Source organism: Vigna unguiculata, chromosome 3 (assembly GCF_004118075.2).
Source record: "Vigna unguiculata cultivar IT97K-499-35 chromosome 3, ASM411807v1, whole genome shotgun sequence".
NCBI lineage: Eukaryota > Viridiplantae > Streptophyta > Magnoliopsida > Fabales > Fabaceae > Vigna > Vigna unguiculata.
This window is the reverse complement of record NC_040281.1, coordinates 56,851,591-56,870,809: the sequence shown is the minus strand read 5'-3', so window position 1 is coordinate 56,870,809 and position 19,219 is coordinate 56,851,591. Positions and strand designations below refer to the sequence as shown.

General features: G+C 32.8%; 2 protein-coding genes across 3 annotated transcripts; both read right to left on the bottom strand.

Moving 5' to 3' along the window:
• Positions 1-1,097: 1,097 nt before the first annotated feature.
• On the bottom strand, positions 1,098-2,487 carry LOC114176809 (40S ribosomal protein S11-like). The gene is made up of 6 exons (XM_028061973.1): positions 2,349-2,487; positions 2,222-2,262; positions 2,031-2,131; positions 1,682-1,826; positions 1,512-1,601; positions 1,098-1,429 (listed from the first exon to the last, which is right to left on the bottom strand). Exons 1-6 carry the CDS (start codon positions 2,358-2,360, stop codon positions 1,339-1,341), a joined length of 480 nt encoding a protein of 159 aa, XP_027917774.1. The 5' UTR covers positions 2,361-2,487; the 3' UTR covers positions 1,098-1,338.
• A 2,525-nt stretch (positions 2,488-5,012) lies between these two features.
• Positions 5,013-18,164, bottom strand: LOC114179137 (ubiquitin-like domain-containing protein CIP73). 2 transcript variants are annotated; one of them, XM_028065364.1, is made up of 16 exons: positions 17,956-18,164; positions 14,207-14,349; positions 13,654-13,771; positions 12,873-12,953; positions 12,063-12,190; positions 11,908-11,976; positions 11,619-11,780; positions 11,415-11,484; positions 11,145-11,326; positions 10,827-10,991; positions 10,674-10,745; positions 10,472-10,601; positions 9,988-10,380; positions 8,191-8,582; positions 7,763-7,837; positions 5,013-5,346 (listed from the first exon to the last, which is right to left on the bottom strand). In XM_028065364.1, exons 2-16 carry the CDS (start codon positions 14,327-14,329, stop codon positions 5,338-5,340), a joined length of 2,169 nt encoding a protein of 722 aa, XP_027921165.1. In that variant the 5' UTR covers positions 14,330-14,349; positions 17,956-18,164; the 3' UTR covers positions 5,013-5,337. The 2 variants fall into 2 exon arrangements, with proteins under 2 accessions (XP_027921165.1, XP_027921166.1); XM_028065365.1 differs by having other exon boundaries at positions 8,191-8,579.
• Between the last annotated feature and the right edge of the window lie 1,055 nt (positions 18,165-19,219).

The window sequence follows — 19,219 nt, the reverse complement described above, 5'->3', positions numbered from 1 at the left end:
CCAGGATAAGTTTGTTTTGATTATTGGTTGTTCAGATTAAACAGAAATCAACACGATCTATAGCCTTGTCACTCACTGAGTGATTTTAGGCCTGCAAATGCAAACTCAGTACCAAAAAACTAGGTAGTTGTTTCTTTGGATTCACCAGAACATATACAGTCAAGTAGGCCAGACCAATTTATTAATATAAATTTATATCAAATGGTTATTATATTCATTATCTAGATTTAATTTATTTATACTAATCTCATTTAAATTTAAGATATCTTTCTTTCATTAGGAAGAAGATGAAAAGAGTTATGGAACTGGTGTAAGAAGATGAAGAACGGACAAAAGAAAGGAACTACGAAGATGAAGGAAGAAAGAAGACGAAAGAAAAGAAAAAAAAAAGGAAAACTATATCATTTCCCAACTCGATGCATATTTAAATGTATTGAGGTGCAAAACGATGCTGCTTGTTCAAGCCAAAGAATCCATTCCTGACGCACCACATTTGACAACTTTAACCTACTAAAAATTCATTTTTTCCCTTTTCCAAACGCCACAACGGATAATCTCAACATTCTTTTTATCATCCGAAAAAGTCCTACAACTACTTCTAAATTACAAGTTCAGTAAAAAAAAAAAAAAAGCTCCTACTGATGAACTGAAATCACCTTGTATGAGTCAAAAGATTCATTCGGAAAAACAGGTTTGAAATCCTTGCCATTCCAAACTTGGAACACCCAAATATTCATGCTTAACAACATAACTAGTAGTAACTTGAAGCAAGGTAACTAAATATTTCGCATATGCTTCCATGATATGTAGATTAGAATTCAGTGACCATCATTCAAATTATAAATGCCCCAGAAACGGGAATATAATGGTTTGGATTTAATACGGTGGATGAAAAAAACTTGGCTCTGCAGAACCGTTCTCCTCTGCAAACAATATCTTTTATATTCATGCAGGTGTGAAATATATGATCAAATAATGACAGTGTTAAAGGAAAATTCAATATATACTGTTTTAGAGATTCAAAACTCATATACACACTAAAGTACTACTGAATTCTAATCTACATATCTGGTTCTAACACTACATATAATCCAATCTTGTCTAAAAACTAATAATCTTACTTTAGTTTCCAATAACAAACACATTGTAGCAAAAATATTTGTTTCAAATTAATTAGAGCAAAACTTTAGATCTCAGTCTAAAAACAATTCCCCCAACTTTAAACCCAGAATAACACTAAAATAAAAGTACTGAAAACAGTAAAGAGTCTACATTGTTTAAAAAAAAATACAAAGCTAGCACAACGTATAACAAAATCCTAAAACTGGAAAACAAAGCTCACATTCCGGTAAATGCCTTCTTCGCACCGCTGGAAGATCCTGCAGGAATCACCTTCAACACATTGAACCTCACCGTCTTGGAGAGTGGCCTGCATGAGTGGTAAAATAATCACCATACAGATACAAATACCAATACAATACCCGAAAAGAATTACTTTCATAAAATCTCACCTGCACTGACCAATAATGACATGATCACCTTCCTTCACGCGGAAGCAAGGTGATATATGAGCAGGAATATTGGAGTGCCTCTTCTCATACCTTTACATAAAAGAAAACAACTATTACTACATTTCTCCAATCATAAACAAACTAATTAGAAAAACATGGGACAATAATACCTCTGATACTTCTTAATAAAATGGAGATAATTCCTCCTAACAATAATAGTCCTATTCATCTTAGCACTATGACATGTTCCAGCAAGGATACGGCCACGAATAGAGACATTGCCGGTGAAGGGGCACTTCTTGTCGATGTAGGTTCCTGTGATAAATCAAAGGAGTCGAAAATATATAAATGACCTATTTAGACAACCTAAAATATCAATAATAAATAGGCAACAAAAAGCCTACTTAGGAATGCACTTTTTTAACCGCAAAAACAATAATCTGTAACCTATAGATTTACATCTCACGGAGCAAACATGATGCGATGCAATAAGTGATAAGGAAAGAGGAAAGATGATACCTTCGATGGCATCTCTGGGAGTCTTAAATCCGAGTCCAATGGATTTCCAAAAGCGATTTCCACCTTTCCCAGGTCTCTTCCCCTTTCCAGATTTCTTCGAGCTAAGAAAAAAATAAGATATATATTCAGCATTAAATCCACAATGTGAAAAAAAAAAAAAAGTTATTCGTTCTTGCAAGTATGTAACGTACCAGAGGAACACTTTTGGTTGCTTCAAAAACGCCTTCTCGGTCTGCAATACAAAAGAAAAGAACAAAATCAACGGAAGATCCAAACAAGGATTAAGAACCATTGAAAAGCAAAAAATTGAGAAAATACTTGTTCAGCCATGGTAGAGGGGTGCGGCACAGACGACAGGGATGAAGTAGCCCACAGAAACCCTAATCACTACTCTCACTGGTGTAAGAGAGAAAAAGGCTGCTTTTTGTTTGTTGAGATCTTCGATTTTGGGCTTTTTAAAATGGGCTGTGAATTTTTTTTAGTCTTATTCTAAAGACTTATTAAAAAGTTAATAAATTAAATTTATTGCATTCTAAATATTAAATTAAAGGTGAAATTAGTTTTTATAAAAAATTTAAGAACCCATTAAATATTTTTTTTGTTTTTTAGAAAATCTGAAGAATTCCTTGAACACTTCTTAATTAATATAATTTGAAAGATCCATAAATTCGTGTATAAGTTAGGTATACAAATTCAAATCCATAAATTATGAGTTACTACTAGTATTTTTGTATTTCTATATAATCATAACTTAATCAGTTAGGTTTTTCTAGTTAGGACAATAATTCACATAATAGTAAAGTCTAAATCCTAACAATAACAAAAACACAAAATAAATGATTTTAGTTTGATGAAATAGGCTTTTATTCATATCATTACATATTTTTTCATGGCTGATAATTATTATTTAAAACTACAATTTATTGATTTTATGTTTAAATAATTATCTATAAAATTATATAAAAAATTATATTGGTGGATATATATAAATATAAATATATATATATATATATATATATATATATATATATATTATTTTACTCACTACAACAACTTATTTGTTAAACTTACTTTATCAAATTTACCTTTCAAGTAATTTTTTTAAAAATTTAACTGTTTATATTTATTTCACTAATTTTTTAAATTTAATATTTTTGAAATTAAAATAAATATCTATATTAATAAAGTATCTACATAATAAATTAAAAAATTATCTACTGTAAAATTATTTGTATTTACTTTTAAATTATAATAATAATTTATTTTTTATGATAAAAAAAGTAAACATACATACATAAAAAAACTAATATTAATAATAATTTTAAAATTGAATGTTATATAATGACGGTGATAAAGAAATACTAATGTGTAAGATTTGAATGAAATATTATAATGTGTGAATAATAAAAATATTATTTAAAAAATTCACTAAATGGATCATTAATTATTAAACCATCCAGACACAATCATATTGCATTATGAGCATAATATTTTACATATTTTTTTTATCTTAAATATAATGTTATAATTCTTAAAACTTATTAAATCTTACAAAAAATTATAAATAACAATTAATTGTTAAACTTGATAGCATACATTCATTCCAAAACTATTAATATTTTGTCCTTTCATTATTTTTATTTTAAAAATACTTATTGTTTTATATACTTATGTCTCAACTTTTTTTCTTACACACACATAATAATAGACGACCTCAGAAAATAAAATTTAGAAATTTTGAATAAGTGAAATCTAAACAAATTTCCACTTGCCAATTCGAAATAAACATAGTTTTTACTATTTTACTTATAAATCAATCATCTTTTCTTTTTATAAAAATACAAATTTACTCGTGTAATGCCCCAAAAGTCCATTTTTACACTATCTTTAAAAAAAGGTTTTAAATTCAACACAACAGGGTTAGGAAAAAAAAAGTAATGTTCATTGGGATACTTTATTCTTGCATTAAAAAATAATGTCCATTAATATTCGCATTTGTATTATTAAATATGCTAAAAACATGTTCTTTTTATGAAATAATTTTTTTTTGTAAAATTAAGAATAATTTAATGCTAAAATGTAAAATAATTTTACACTATCAATAAATACATATTGAACTGCTTATTATGAATAAATATATATTTACATTACATCAGTAAATTCATGACTTAAATTATCCTAGTACAAATGATTAGAACACCTGACAACGGCAAAATTAAAACAAAAAAAACTACCAAACAAATTTTTTAAGTGCTTAGTTATATATTTAAAATTAAAAATAATGAATACAAAGTATTCTGACTTGTTTAAGAGTAAAAATACCAAATATCCAATATTAAGATAGCAAAGATTTACAATTTATACATTTTTTAAATCAAACCATTTATTACATGCAAGAATCATATATTTACAATTATTATACAAAGTCTATGAAGGTCGTTTCGTTACAGTAGATCCAGATTTGACAAAATTGAGTTTAGAAGATGATCTCAAATCGCTAAAATATTCATCGCATTATTGTTAAAGGAAAAATAATTAAAATAACAAAACATACAAATTTCAATACTCTGGTAATTCTTAAAGTAACAAAATTATACAGGTAATTTTACAAATAATGAATATACATAAACTTAATCCCTACTGACTTGGGTGTCACACAAATTTAAAGCCTAATTTAAAGAGCTATTAACAATTAGAAAATAACTCAACATTATTTCTAATTCTTCTATCTTTTTTTACTTTAACAACCAGATTAAAGAAAGAATAAAATTATAACTATAAATTGACGGTTTAATATAAGAAAAGTCCTACTTCAGGCTACTACTAAATTAAATGAAAGGATATTTTAATAATAAGACATACAGACCAATAGCTACTATTGGAAAAAGGTAACTAGAACGGGTATAGTATACCTGCATCTCAATTATTGCTTTCTTGAAATGAAAATTATTCCTAAAAATGGAGAAATGTTTGATTCAGTTCTTCAATAAAGACCTCAAGGACGCCAAATTTAATTTATAAGATGTGACTAATCTCAATTCTAATGTTGAATTCTATTATCAATTCCTAGCATAATAAAATCGAACTTAGGGAAGTTCAATTCCAATGCCAGTAACGTACAAGTTGTCACATAGTCCGGAGAGCAGTCTTCTTAAAATTTGTCTACAGCATGAGAGAATGAAATCACGCTTCATATAAAAAACTAGGAAAGAACTTAATACCATATTGACATCTTGAGTTTCACCCCAAATTCTGTTTCTTGTGATCGTAATCTTCCACGACTGCACAGTGAACATTATCCTCTATTTCACTCCATCTGCATTAAGAAACCATGACACTATTAAAAATGCAGTTGCAGTTGAAATTGTAACAAAAAATAATTCAAAACTTGCATTAGGATCATTTTGCAGAAATGTTATTAGATACTTAACACTCATGTTTTCATTTAACGTCCATACACTTCATTTAACGTCCATAAACTTACAGTGTGGGCAAATAAAAACATCAACCTTCATCAATCATTAATCTGTATAAACAAGAGAAAAGCTGCCGACAAGAATCCGGAGACCATAATTATTATTAGATAAAATTCACTGCAGCTTATACTTCAATATCACACTTCAAAAGTTGTAAAGACTCACCATGACAATAATGTCTTAGAATGTGGCCTAAGTTTTATGCAGCCTCACAGAATCGGGTTATAAGATGACATTTACTCTCACTTTTATGTATAATTTGACTATATTTTTAGTCAATGGTGGACCTTTAACAATTTGCAATGGTGTCTTTATTAAAGGATAAACACGATCTATTCTGATCAGATCATCTTCAATAGGCTTATTGTCAGGCTGCGCTACAAATTAACCTAGGAAAAGAATACGTAAAAGGAAAGTAAAAAGACAAAATAGAAAAAAGTAGATTTTTCATTCCCTTCAATAGTAGGAATAGTCGTACGTTTAACATTCGGGACAGGATTGCAGTAAGGGGTCTCCATGTGCCCAAAAAAGGAAGACATTTCATTAATCAAAACATATTCTTCCAACCATTTAGGTGTTTGGACCTAGCGTTTACTAGGTTCAGTAACAATATCTTCCGCCATTGGGGAGTCTTTGTCGTCAGAATTGGTAACAGTATGAGTTCGAACGGTTTGAAGTGCTTGAGGATAGGGGAGGTGTATTTGCCCATTAACATTTTGCCTTCTATTCTATAGTGGTAGTGTAAAATTGATGAAGTTTGGTCAAGAGTTGCGGAACCAATGAGGAGATGGAGGTGAAGATGGGTTTCAAAAATTTCCTGGAGAGTGCATCAGGCACAAGATTTGTTTTTCCAAGTTTATAGAAAAACTGAAACTGAAATCCCTGTACTTTAGAAGTTTAATTCTGACATTGAGTTTGAACTGAATGGTTGGAGTAGTTGGCAATGGTGTGGAAAATAGTTGGAGTAGTTGACGACAGACAGCTGTCTTGAGCTTCCATGTGGGGGACTGCATGGCTAACAAAATATCATGAATGCTTTTAAGGGGGTCATCGTTCTCCTTGGTGGATGGACGGAAGCAACAAAGTTGTTAAGCAGCACTACAAATTAACCTACGAAAGGAATAGGCATATGAAAAGTAAAGAAGACAAAAAATAGTAAAGGGTAGATATTTCATTTCCTTCAAACTGTATGTACACTCGTATATATAGGGTTTGGGGGGGTAGGATTGGAATAATGACCCTCTCTAGGCCAGTATCTAATTAATTAAAAACACAGTCTTTGAATAATTTAGGTACTTGGGACTTGCACTTACTGGGCTCAGTAACACTTATTCTAGATCATCTTATCAGGTTGGGCCTGAAAAGACGGTCAAAAACTTTTTCCTTTCGTCCCCTAAAAACAGTACTGGGGATATGATCCAACAGGATCCCACATGGACTGAGAATGGCAGACACACAGTCATGGAGCAGAGCTTGCCTGGGACATCCTTAGAAAGAGAATCAGATATCAGGTTTGCACTCACACTCCCTATTATACAACCTCTCATACTGAAGCTTTCACCCACTTAAGGGTTGGGATGCCTTTGTATTTTGTAACCATTCACCCCCTCTGCCACTCTCTAGGAAGCAAGAAGAATGGAACTACCGCTATGAAAGATATCAAATCCAATAAGCTTAATCATTGTGGTTTAGAAAATCTCTTGTACAAATGCACCCTGTATGCATTTAATCACGTTCATTTTCATAATGCAATACAAATACATTGAATGTTCGGATAACTAGACAATTTCATAGGCATAATTATAAATTAATATATCTATAAGTAATGGGTAGGAAAGGAAGTAAGAGTGATATTTAGTAAGAAAAAGGTGGCAGTAGAATCACACCCAGGATGATACAAGTATGTGAAAAGAAAACCAATAAAAATCTTTATTAGAAGAGTTCATCAAATGACATGAAAGCCAAATAATTAGAGGCAGTGACAGATCAGTAACGACTCTTCAATTGAAACCATTAGAAAGTATATATAATTAAATGGCCTCTTTAAAGAATTGTTTACAACAGAAACAATCCGGCATCCTTAGACTCATGTACCTGACCCAATGAATAGGCTTTCGGTAGTGTTATTGTCATTTATTAACAGTTATAATTCTAGGCACATGCATTCCATCCTAGAACTGGGATGCTAATCCAAACTGAGGTTTTAAATAAATAGTGCACAAGAACAGTTTACAAACTCAAAAGTAGAAGAGAGACCTTTTGACGTTTTGGATTTGGGGGGCTTGAGTCAGAATCACCCGGTCTGCGTGATGTCCCGACATCAGTTTCAACCTGCATGCACATAGGCTTATCAGTTTCTTTTGTCTTTTTTCATAGAAGACGTAGTTACAATACTCAATTTTCACTAGACATAACATTAGGAATAGTCTCCTGCATAATCTCGCCTAATAATTTTGCTATATTATATCTGTTCAGCAACCTTGGAGAAAGTGACACCCAGAGGGATTGGAGTAAGGATAAAAAATTTTGAATCTTTAAAATATGATATTCCCTACGTGTGTCAAAAGTCAAGAAGCACTCACAATGTGCGAGAGAAGTTTTGGTAGTTGATGTTGACCAAATAGCAAATGTAATCAAGCAAATAAAAAATAGAATAAGGAACGCAAACAATGAAGTCTGCACACCTGGGTTGAAGAAGCTTGAGCCATATGATCTTCTGAAGGATTTCCCTCCAACCCTACTTGTTGAGATATGACTGGCATGATTTCACGGAGCATATTTGACAAAAATATTCCTTCTTCACTGGCATTAGGTTGTGCTTCGGGTACTTGGGCAGCCCCCCTTGATGTTGCAGCATGATCTGAGTCAGAACCTGCAGTTACTCCTTGTACACTTGAATCTTCCACATGAATTTCTCCACCAGGAAAGAGTGACCTTAATAACTGAAGTACACTGCTTGGTATTTGCCGCTCAGTTTCTTGGTTGTTTTGGGGTCCACTGGCAGCCAGAATATTGATATTTACAACACGAGAATTAGATGGCTCCGGTCTTGTGCTTGGAGTTGATAAGGATCCTACTACAACAAAGTTCAATGGCAAATTAACTAAAATCAAATTTATCTCTCATATCCTTACACTATATATCAGATAATTTTATAACCGGCAAAATAAGTAAACCATGAGCTATATGAACAAGGTATTGACTGACTCCTCATAAACTCTGATGAATTTGTATGAGCAACCAATTGAATGATTACAAAGTTGGGCTACAAATGAAACCTATAAGTGCTCCATTTTTGTGCATGCAGTTACAGAAAAAAAAAAAACGGAGGAGGGGAGGGTCGTTGGGGCGCTCTGGATAGAAGAATATAAATATGTGCATTTTATAGAAATGATACACTTAAGAAGGTTTGTAGAAGTAAAAGAAGGAAGTAGCAATATATCTTCCTCGCCAAAATGAATCAAACATTGAATTCAACAATAAAAAGCTTAAAAAGCATGATTAATCAATCATTCAATCATAAGAATAATCTGGAAGATATCTTTAGTTCATAGCTATCAAGAAGAATGTCATATCCAGGATAGGGTAAATTTAGACAATTAACTAGTTGAACACATTAAATTACTGAAAAATATCACTTAAGTCATCTATCTTAGGGAAACGAAAGGAACATTGTCATCAGGTGTTTAGGAAAGAATAAACTAGCACTTGAAATGCCTTCTACCTTATGATATTATATCATAGTGCCGATGAGGATATTAAAGTCTTTAAACTTGACAGAAAATATAAAGTAGTCTAGTTTTGCTTATTACTATTTCACTTATATTATTTCTTTCCAACTTATTTTGTTAAGAACTATAGAAACTCTAGGTAAGAGAGAAACATCGAGCTGAAATTGTATGTTACAGCAGGGGTGCTTTATAAATAGACAAAAAGGAATCATTATAATGAATAGAAAAGATTTGATATCCTCTAATAATGGGAATAAATAAAAAAAAAAGGTTCCTAATAATACATATATAATCTAGATACACTTGTTTAGAATCAACCCCTATTTCTATAATTACAACTATATTCCTGATTATATAGTATCAATTTCTTGTTTTTTTTAATTATAACACTTTCCCTCAAGTTGAGCATATAGGTAGTATGTGCCCAGCTTGCTACAAATGTAATCAATCTTTGGTTCTCCTAGAGACTTGATGAAAAAGTTAGTCCACTTTTCATTAGAGTTGACAATGTTGCAGTGATGTCTCCAAAATCCAGTTTTCTCTTATGAAATGACAATCCAAAGTCAAGAATAAGGGATGGGAGGGGTTCGGTAGTAACACTGTCGAGCATTACATCTTCAATCAAAATAAATAAGCATTGATTATTTTAACAAACTATAGAAAAGTAGTTTTGGATCACATACTCTGCAATCATCTTGTAACATGAAGCAATCAGTGGTTTCAGATATTGAAAGACAATTGTTAAATTACCATTCCTTGTAGAATCATCTGTGGTTTGCCTTTCCAACATGGAATCAGTAGTTGATGGTACTGCAGCATGATGCTGACTTGAATGTTGAGATCTCTGTTCACTATTTACATGTCCAGAAGACACATGTTGAAATCTCCCAAGAATTGGATAGTAAAGCCCTAGAGAATTACCAGATGATTCTGAAGGGGGACGGACCACAGGACCCGGTACTGCTGCTGCAACCATGGTTCTAATAGGCACTAACCTTACTCCTGGTTCCCCAGGAAAAGAAGCATCTGGACGCCTAGAGGTTGCCTGATTAACAGGATTTTCACCTGGATTTCTTTGTACTGAGGCAGGTTGTGTATCATTGCGTTCTTCTTGATTGGTATTGGATGATGTTGATGAGGTACCTAATAATAGAAATGAAGTTACATATAAGTTAGAAACATAATGCAAAGCAACAGGAACCAGTAAACTAAAAAATATATATATATACTGTACCTCGTCGTATCTGTATATCTATACGCCTAGGGAAAAAGCTTGAACCAAGTCCACTACCTAAACTTGAGCTAGACTGTGCAGCTCCCACAGGAACAGCGCCAAAGCTTGTTCCAGGTTGAAAAGGAAGGGGCTGGAACCATGCAGGTCAATAAGCAAAAGCAGTATAGTCATCACGACAAGAATGATAGAAAGACAAAAGTACCTGAACCATGATATGGTTAGGACCATTTGGGGATATAAAAACTGCAGGCCCACCATTAACTACAGCTTCAGACTGCAGAAAGTTAATTAGTACTTAGAAGCACAAACCTAAAAATTAACTAATAAGATACCAACAATGGGAAACCATGCCTACCGATGTTTGACCCAAACGCAGTGTCATGGTTGTGCGACCAAGTTCAAGTAAAAATGCACCAAGGTTATAAAACAAAACTCCAGTTCTCAAGGCCCTAGACTGAATGCTTGACCGCAACAGTGGATCGGTTACATCTGCTTGATTCTCTAGCTGCCTTGATAGTTGCTGTGGAAGTAGTATATAATGAACATGGCAATTTTATATGTTTAGCAGAATAAAGAAAATAATTATATAACACCACATGCCTACTTGTTAACAGTGAGGAAGAAAATAACGGCAAACATAGAAGAAAAATTAAGAGGATATTTTAAAACTCACAAGTAAGCATTCGCCAGCTTGTTCAACAATCATTCGTCTGGTAGAAAGCAGAACTTCTGCCAACAATGTGGGAGATGAAAACCCTTCTAAAGCTGAACCTGACCCTGAACGTGAAGAAACAGGTCTAGTTTCTACGTTCCTTTGAGCCTCAGCTGCTTGGGCAATATTCCCCCCTTCTCTCACTGCCAGTAAAATGTGTCATTCTCAAAAAACAATAATGCAGCAGAAGGCAGTGAAGGATAACTATTAGATTCAACATGGCATGCTTACCAATTGCATCAAATTCATTGCTTATGTGACTTAAATATTGGGACAAAGTTGTCAAAGAATCAGGAATGACCTACAAAGCCATATTTAAGAAATAAATTGTTTGATTTATTGTCAGCAAGAGAGGAAAAGACTCAAAATGTCAAATATAAAAGAATAAAAGAATATGTACACCTGAAAGAAATTAAATAAAGATTTAGCACATACAGGAGGCTGCAGAGACCCTAGAGATACTGCCGCTGGAGCTCCAAAGGCATTACGTGATCTATCAGACAAAATCCGAAAACCTGATTGTTCGGGTTGAGGATGAGATGAATCAAATATCCCACTAGAGCCTGAAATTCTCCCAGCACCTTGGGAATCATGCTCCTTCATTCAATCCAATATGCCCAGATGTCATGGAAAAGGTTTTCAGATGAATAAAAAAGACATGCAAATACCATTTTTTATTGGTCACACATCATAAGTTCATTAATATACGGAAAGCTGAATTTACCCTGACATCAATCCCTTCACCACTCGCAAAATTTTGAAGTCCAATGGATCCTAGAACAGCAGAAACGATCTGCACAGAAATGAGATCAAAATTAAATTTCCAATCAAAAAAGAAAACCCTCAATGTGCCCCCTATTGTTCAAATTTTAATTATACCCTATTGATTTCAGGTGCAACTCCATCACCCTGAAAAGGCACATTGAAAGTCTCAATAAAAACACCAGGGGCTACTTGACTACTGTGACTGAGGCTTGCCAGGCTTGAGCTTGAATTCGGTTCAGTCACTACAAAATGTAGGTAAGCATGGAGGTCAGTATATCTTATCTCCTTTTATTAAAGGTGAGAATGAAGGTAACCCACAAGACAAGATCAACTAGAAAATTCCTCACCCAGTTCCCCACCCCTTCAAGAAACAACCCTTCAAGAAAAAAAAAAAACAACAGTGACAATTTTGCCAGTGCCCAAATGGAAAATTATCAAACAAGATGACCACTTCTTGAATTTCTTCTTACACAAATAAGGCATGCTCTTAGGAAATATTTTCCAACACAATCAGGTAAAAAATTTTGTGAAACTAAACTAATTACCTAGTTTAGTTCTGGAAGGTGCACCAGATAAATGGCACTATTACGGTGTGCTTTGATCATCTTACCTGATTCTTCAGGCAAAAAGAAATTAAAAAGTCGAAAACATACTTTGTCTACTGGTTGAATTATAATTCATGTTTTCCCCCAGACATGCTTTTTTTTAGGAATAAAATGGAAACAAACAAAGAAGTTTCAAGCTAACAATATCTTCATTGCAAGAAAGACCACCTAAATTTTATTTCACCAATTTTCTAGTTAAAAGAGAAGATTTGCTACAAGAAATAAGAAACCTTCACTATAAATCCTACTAAACTAAAGCACATAATTTTCAAATCAATTACAACAGCAAATGATAATACTGTACATAATCACATCAAACCTGAATGATTGGGCAGACTTCCTGGTGGTGGTAGGTCAGGTTGCCTCGCAACCAGATGTAAGGTATGACCATCTTCAACATCTACTCGTGTTAAGGAGGAAACCCATTTTGAAGATATGAAAAAATAGCCATGCAGTTACAGCATCAAAACTTCTTTGACATGACAACATGGCTTTTGTGTCTAATCAAATCATCCACAAGAGTGCTTCTTTGATTTTGTTAATAACATTAATTACAGAGATAATATTAATATATTTGGCAAACAATAAACAAATTATAACATGGGTGGATGGGCCTATATTTCAACTTCAGACTTTTCTGTACAGGTTCAAGTAATTGGCAATAAAGCCAAAAGTCAACGCTCGATGGAAAATTTTATTGTAATGGAAGTGTCTCCTCTTAGAAATCTGACTTTTATGTGCTTCAGCCTTTTTGCCTCAAAATCTAAACTCTAGACAAAATGATTGATCACAACACTGATTACAACACTTAAACAGTAAGGATCATATGTTTTACAAGCACACAAAATTTTATCAAAGTGGATTAAAAAATTACACAGAAGCTAAAGACACAGCCCCTTTCCAGACAAGTAAAAGGAACACAAGCTTAACACAAAATAAAGGAAACACCATATTATATCATATCATTTTGTATTTCTGAAATCCAAGTCTTCTCTCCATAACTAACAACTACTTAAGGGAAAGATAGCATCTCTTTAAATGCTACATCGGCTTCCTTTGTGAGTCCTTCAACAAAGTGGAAAGACAATGAAACAGGATACGATATGCAGACAGGAGCTGATCATCCTTCAGAACTTTTCCTTGGCAAATTAAGCGTTGCCGTTCAGATAATACTCCAGTTACAGAAGCAATCTGTTCTTTCAGGGCAGGGACTGGCATCTGACAGGGAATATTGTTGTAGGAAAAGGACAATTAGTAACAGATCTTCAAGCAAGTTGTCAGGTAATTCAAAGAGGCAGCCTAATGATCAGATATCTTAAACAGTGTTGCAATTAAAAACCAAAAATATTAGAAAAAAAAAGTGGTTTTATTGACAATTCATTCAGGAACTTTTTCAGAAGCTACTTCTTCCATGCCTTGGAGAATCTTTATAGTTTTTTTTGCCTATTTTGAAAAACCTATTTAACTATTATAATTTTTTCATAAAAGATTTTTTTCTTTTAAAAAAACAAAATAGGCACTTAATGGTTTTTATCGGCTATCATGTTTCTACAGCTAGGCAGAGCACAAAGCAAGATGTACAAACAGAAATAGAAAGTCTTGACAAGAAATTCAAAAAGAGTCATGAAAGATTATACAGAGTCAAAGAAACACCTGTTTATCCACTCTGAGGGTGTACGTTTGAGAATCCAATGTTTTAATCTTTATTTCAATAGTGGTTTCTGAACTTTCAGCACTGGTATTGATTGGGATCTTTTCAGTGCTATTACTTCCCATTCTCCACGTACCACGTAATACTCCATAAAATGAAAATATAATAAAAGCCATAAAAAGGTCAGTCAATATTTCTTTCTTCTTCCAATATATGAGATTATTGAGAAAATCATGTGCAACCAATAAAACAATACAAAAAATAGAAAGAAATGTACACTGCCGTATTGGGAAAACAAAAACACAATCAATACTACAGCTGGCTCCCACAACTATAAATGGGAGTTGTGTTGTAACCTAGCCAATATGGGACTAAGAATCCTCTACCAACCCCACTAGGTTGGAAAGAGAAGACAATCCAGAGGAAAGAATAGACAAACCAGGCTATGATACACTGACGCATAAGAAAAATTAGACAAACCAATAAAAAATACAAAATGGAAAGATGTATACACTGCCTTAATTGGAAAAGAAAAAACACAATTAGCACTAAAGCTGGCTTGCTAACTGCCTGGGTATAAATCTTATCACAAGACCTCAATGATATGGAGAACCAGTCCAAAAGGTAATCAGATGAGAGGGAGAAGACTATATAAATAAATGCGAGTTGTATTGCAACCCAGAAAATGTGGGGCTGACACTACTCCACCAACCTCATTAGGCTGGGAAGAGAAGACCACCCAGAGGAAAGGTTGTACAAACCAAGATATGATACATTGACATATGAGATTGGATTTGTGTTTGTTCAGTGAGAAAACATAAAAATTTTGAAATCTAGAGAAAGAGAGTCTATATTCATTAAGTAATTAATTAGTAATCGATAACAAAGAATCTTCATAACTATAACAAATTAAGATCAGAACTACTGGAAAGTGCCATTAAGGACTAAACCAATTGAAGCAAACTTAAAACAGAAGCACTTCTATAAGCATAACTATTAATCATGAATAACATCACATAACAGCAGACCACAAAAATGCTATAGCTAGGATGGCATATCATCGGATAACCACTACTGGCTTTTGCATACCAACATACGTATACATTCTCAATAATGATAAAAACTACTCAAAATTCACCACACATTCATAATTAACAAAAAATAATTTCAAAGTGTCTTGACCAAAGCATGTATGGTTAATTTATTAATATCTGAGCTCATCAATTTACCCCCACCTATTTGAATAATCAGTGTCAATTTAAGACGAAGAACTAGTAAGAGACACAAATACAAGTAAATACCAACAAAAGTCATGGATATGAGGGCCATTATTGTTGTTGTTGTCGTATGTACTTACTCATTATTAGTATTAGTTTATTAATACTACTATTCAGCTTATCATAATACTGTTATCCTTTAAATAATAAATAAATAAGAGAAGTCAAATGGAACTCATGTAATAAAAGCAAACCAAAACCAAAAAGGAAAAAATTAAAAAGAAAAATACATGTGGGCCCATTGACCCAATTCCCTCAGCACTAACCCTTTTGTTTACTGTACCAGTGTAACCCGAAGACCATGTTTTCATCTCCCCCTTAAAAGATTAAATTGCCTTCTAAAGAGAGAGAAGGCAAAGATCACAGACAGAGGAGAAGGTGCAAGGGGCTGCAGCCAAAAAACAATACTGGTTTCGGGGCAAAGTTGAGTTTCAACAAATCTTCAGTGTAACGATGTTCTCAATAACAGAAGATCAAAATTCAAGTAGATAAACACTCCATTGCAGCCTATGGCGCCACAATAGCGTGCCTCCCTTCACAAATTGCCTGTGGCAGTTTGCAAAAATCTGCCACATCATGGCAGCCATTGAACAAAAAACATTGCAATGTAACACCTGCTCCAACCTGTGATTTTGGCAAAGAAACACACTCCATTGACCAGGCAAAATGTGATGGCCATTAGAGGAGCACCAGGGTGCCACACCAGCACAATTCTGCCCAGTACTTTGTGTGACTAACTACTATGCCTAAAATCCATGCTGATAGGATGAATAAGAGCCTACCCATATGGTTCAGTCCTTGCATCAACGCATCAGCACAGCAGATGAAAGATGGAAAACCCCAGTAAGCTGAACTTAAAGCACAACTTCAAACTCAAGCTGAAGAAGAGTTAAGTAGGAATACTTTATCTTCACTCTAGAGCATGGGCAGTGGAATGAAAAATACAGATCTAAAAAACAACTCATTTTGAGACGAGCTTTGTTAACTTTGCCAAAGTAAATACATCCACAGCAAAAAGTACATGGTTAGTTAAAAAAAAAAATTGAATTATTCTCATAAATCATTTCCTCATTGTTCTCTTCTATCAAACAGACAAATGCCATTGGCATTATGTAAGACGAAAGGTTATCAATTGCAAATGGTGGAATATAGCTGGAGGTCAAAATTTCTAGCATATAAACACGCTATTGCAAGTGGGCCTCCCTTGGCAAAATAATGATGGCAGAGGGTAAAACATAGTATCATTATAGCATTGTCATGTGGCTATATCGATTATTTGATAACATTATAAGATCATTTTATGTAGTTATGGTGTATATTAAGACACTAAATATGTTTGAACAACTAGCTTCAAACATGTAAGATTGCATTAAGAAATGGAAGGTATTGACTACCAGAGTGTAGCAGAGCAATCATAACAGAAGCCCATTTGTATGTAATAAAGAACGGAATGGTTGTCACAATGGTAGAAGAGCTCTTGCCCCAGAAGAATGTATATTCTATTCTCAGAATATGTTGATTTCAGAAAATATAGATGACATCCATAAATAAAACTGTGCAGGAAGTCTATTGTTACACAGAACCAAGCAGCTCAAATTTCACTCTATATGATTCGGAACTCTCTGAGAGGTATTAATTCTGGCTTAGTTACACCTTTACCATTACCTATATTCACAGGATTAAGAAAAAACCTGGCATGCAACCCATCTAGATGTTTTGAAGCAATAAAAAATAAACAACATGCAGAACCTCAGCAATGATACCAGCCACAAAAAAGAAATGCAATCCAAAAAAAATCACGGAAACGGAAAAATTTATTCCACTTAAAATCTTTTAAAAAGAATATTATTCCCCTTTACGGAACAATACCTTCCTAGGTCAGACAGTTCAACTCGTTTCTTGTCAGCACACATCAGTAAATTTAGGAGCCACAATATCACACACGCCAGACGAAAGACACCAGACACATTCCCATCTCGCAAATAAAATGTATATCTAAAAATTGAAAAAGGAAGAAAACACCGAATTATTATCAATTATTCAGTTTGCAGATTGATTCCCTTAAGATAGGACAAAACAGGAACTACTTCATAGATATCGATTGGTTATAGAGTATAACACAACTTCACACAAGACGATATCAAAATCATTAAGCAAACAGAGACACTGTAACAAAACTTGGATCGCCCAAACAATCCTACCAGGAACAAAACAAAACAAATGCATGAGTTGTGTAAGGAGGCGTTGGGGTGTAATTGAAAACCTAGTTGTGAATCGCAAAGAATCGGACCATAAACAGTTACCAAGAATTGGACAATAAAAAGCTGTAACCCTTGGTTGGGATGGACACTGAGGGAATCGGAAACGGACAAACCAGAACACAGTAACTGTTATCGAAACACGAAATCGGAGAAGAAAAAACAATGAGAGAGTTGATGAGCGGAAGAAGGAGAGTGAATAAAGAATGAATCTACCTGAGGGCAGAAGGTGATGAGTGAGTGGTGGAGTTGGGGAATTAGGGATTGAAGGGAGGGAGTGGGTGTTGCAGCCTTGGCGCTTTCACCGCTCTGTTTCTCACTCCACAAGGATTTTTCACATGAATCAATGTAGAGTGCATGCGGTTGTATTCTGCAACCTGAAGCACTGGATTGTGACCAACCTTTGGTATCGACTTGTCATAAGGTAAATGAGTCGGTCGCCGCCATTTTTTATCTTCTTTTTAATTCTTTATTTTGAAGAAATGATATTATGTTTCAAATTTAATTGGTGTGAAATCTGAGGTTTCAAGATTATGTCTTGTCGAGTTTTAGGAGTTACGAAGTTAACATATAGTCTTATTTTATTAAAGTTTATACGATGATGATGCAAAATTTACCCGAAAATGTTACTTTTACCTTCCTTTCCTTAATATTTTTTTTTCTGTTTCTAATAAAATTTTAAATAACATATCTATTGATTTTTCAAAACATTTAATAAATTTATATTATATAAATACAATGTTATACTTTCGTTCTATTAGTTTATATGTAAGTATAATTTAAATTTTTTATTATTTTTAATTGACAAATAAAAATGTACAATTTTTTATTAAAAAAATATAAACATCATACATTTTGTACTTCGTCAAATATATTTAATAAAAAAATTAGTTAAGAACGTAAGCTTAATTAAGTTGTGATTTCTTTGAAAAAAAATAACATTTTATAATTTTTATTAATATATATATATATATATATATATATATATAATTAATTGAAAAAAAAACTTATTTCTTCAAGTAACCATTTTATTTAAATCAAACTGATTTTTTTAATCTAATCACTTCTATTTTAAATTTAATTATTTTCTAAATTTAATAAAGAAAAATCATCTATTAAAAAATAAAAATCACCTATAAAATAAATAAAACTTATCTATAATTAAATTATAAAAAATATTTATGTTATAATTATAATTTTATAATATTTTGTTATTACAAAAAAGTAAACATAGCTGAGAGTACTGTTATATTTAATTTTAAATTTTAAATGAATGAGGAAAAGTTTCGATATTTTGTAAAATACATAAATATGGGAGAAATAAAATTAGACATTTTATGAATTAGAATATAGAGAGAGAGAGAGAGATTATTTGTGGGATTTGTTATTAGTTGATTAGACATTGATGCATTAGAGTAATTAGTAGAGTTCTTATATTAATATTGTATTAAGATGATTATGGATAATTATTGTAAGGAAA

Bases quoted from the DNA above. Each gene is read 5' to 3' on its own strand.
- LOC114176809 (XM_028061973.1), bottom strand. The intron at 1,827-2,030 runs GTATCATCTTTC...GATTTATCACAG, and splicing joins TCCCAGAGATGCCATCGAAG to GAACCTACATCGACAAGAAG. The intron at 1,602-1,681 runs GTATTATTGTCC...TTTTATGTAAAG, and splicing joins TTTATTAAGAAGTATCAGAG to GTATGAGAAGAGGCACTCCA.
- LOC114179137 (XM_028065364.1), bottom strand. From the start codon at position 14,329: ATGGGAAGTAATAGCACTGAAAAGATCCCAATCAATACCAGTGCTGAA. The intron at 13,772-14,206 runs GTGTTTCTTTGA...ATTCCCTGTCAG, and splicing joins CCCTCAGAGTGGATAAACAG to ATGCCAGTCCCTGCCCTGAA. The intron at 10,992-11,144 runs GTGAGTTTTAAA...CTACTTCCACAG, and splicing joins AAGCTGGCGAATGCTTACTT to CAACTATCAAGGCAGCTAGA.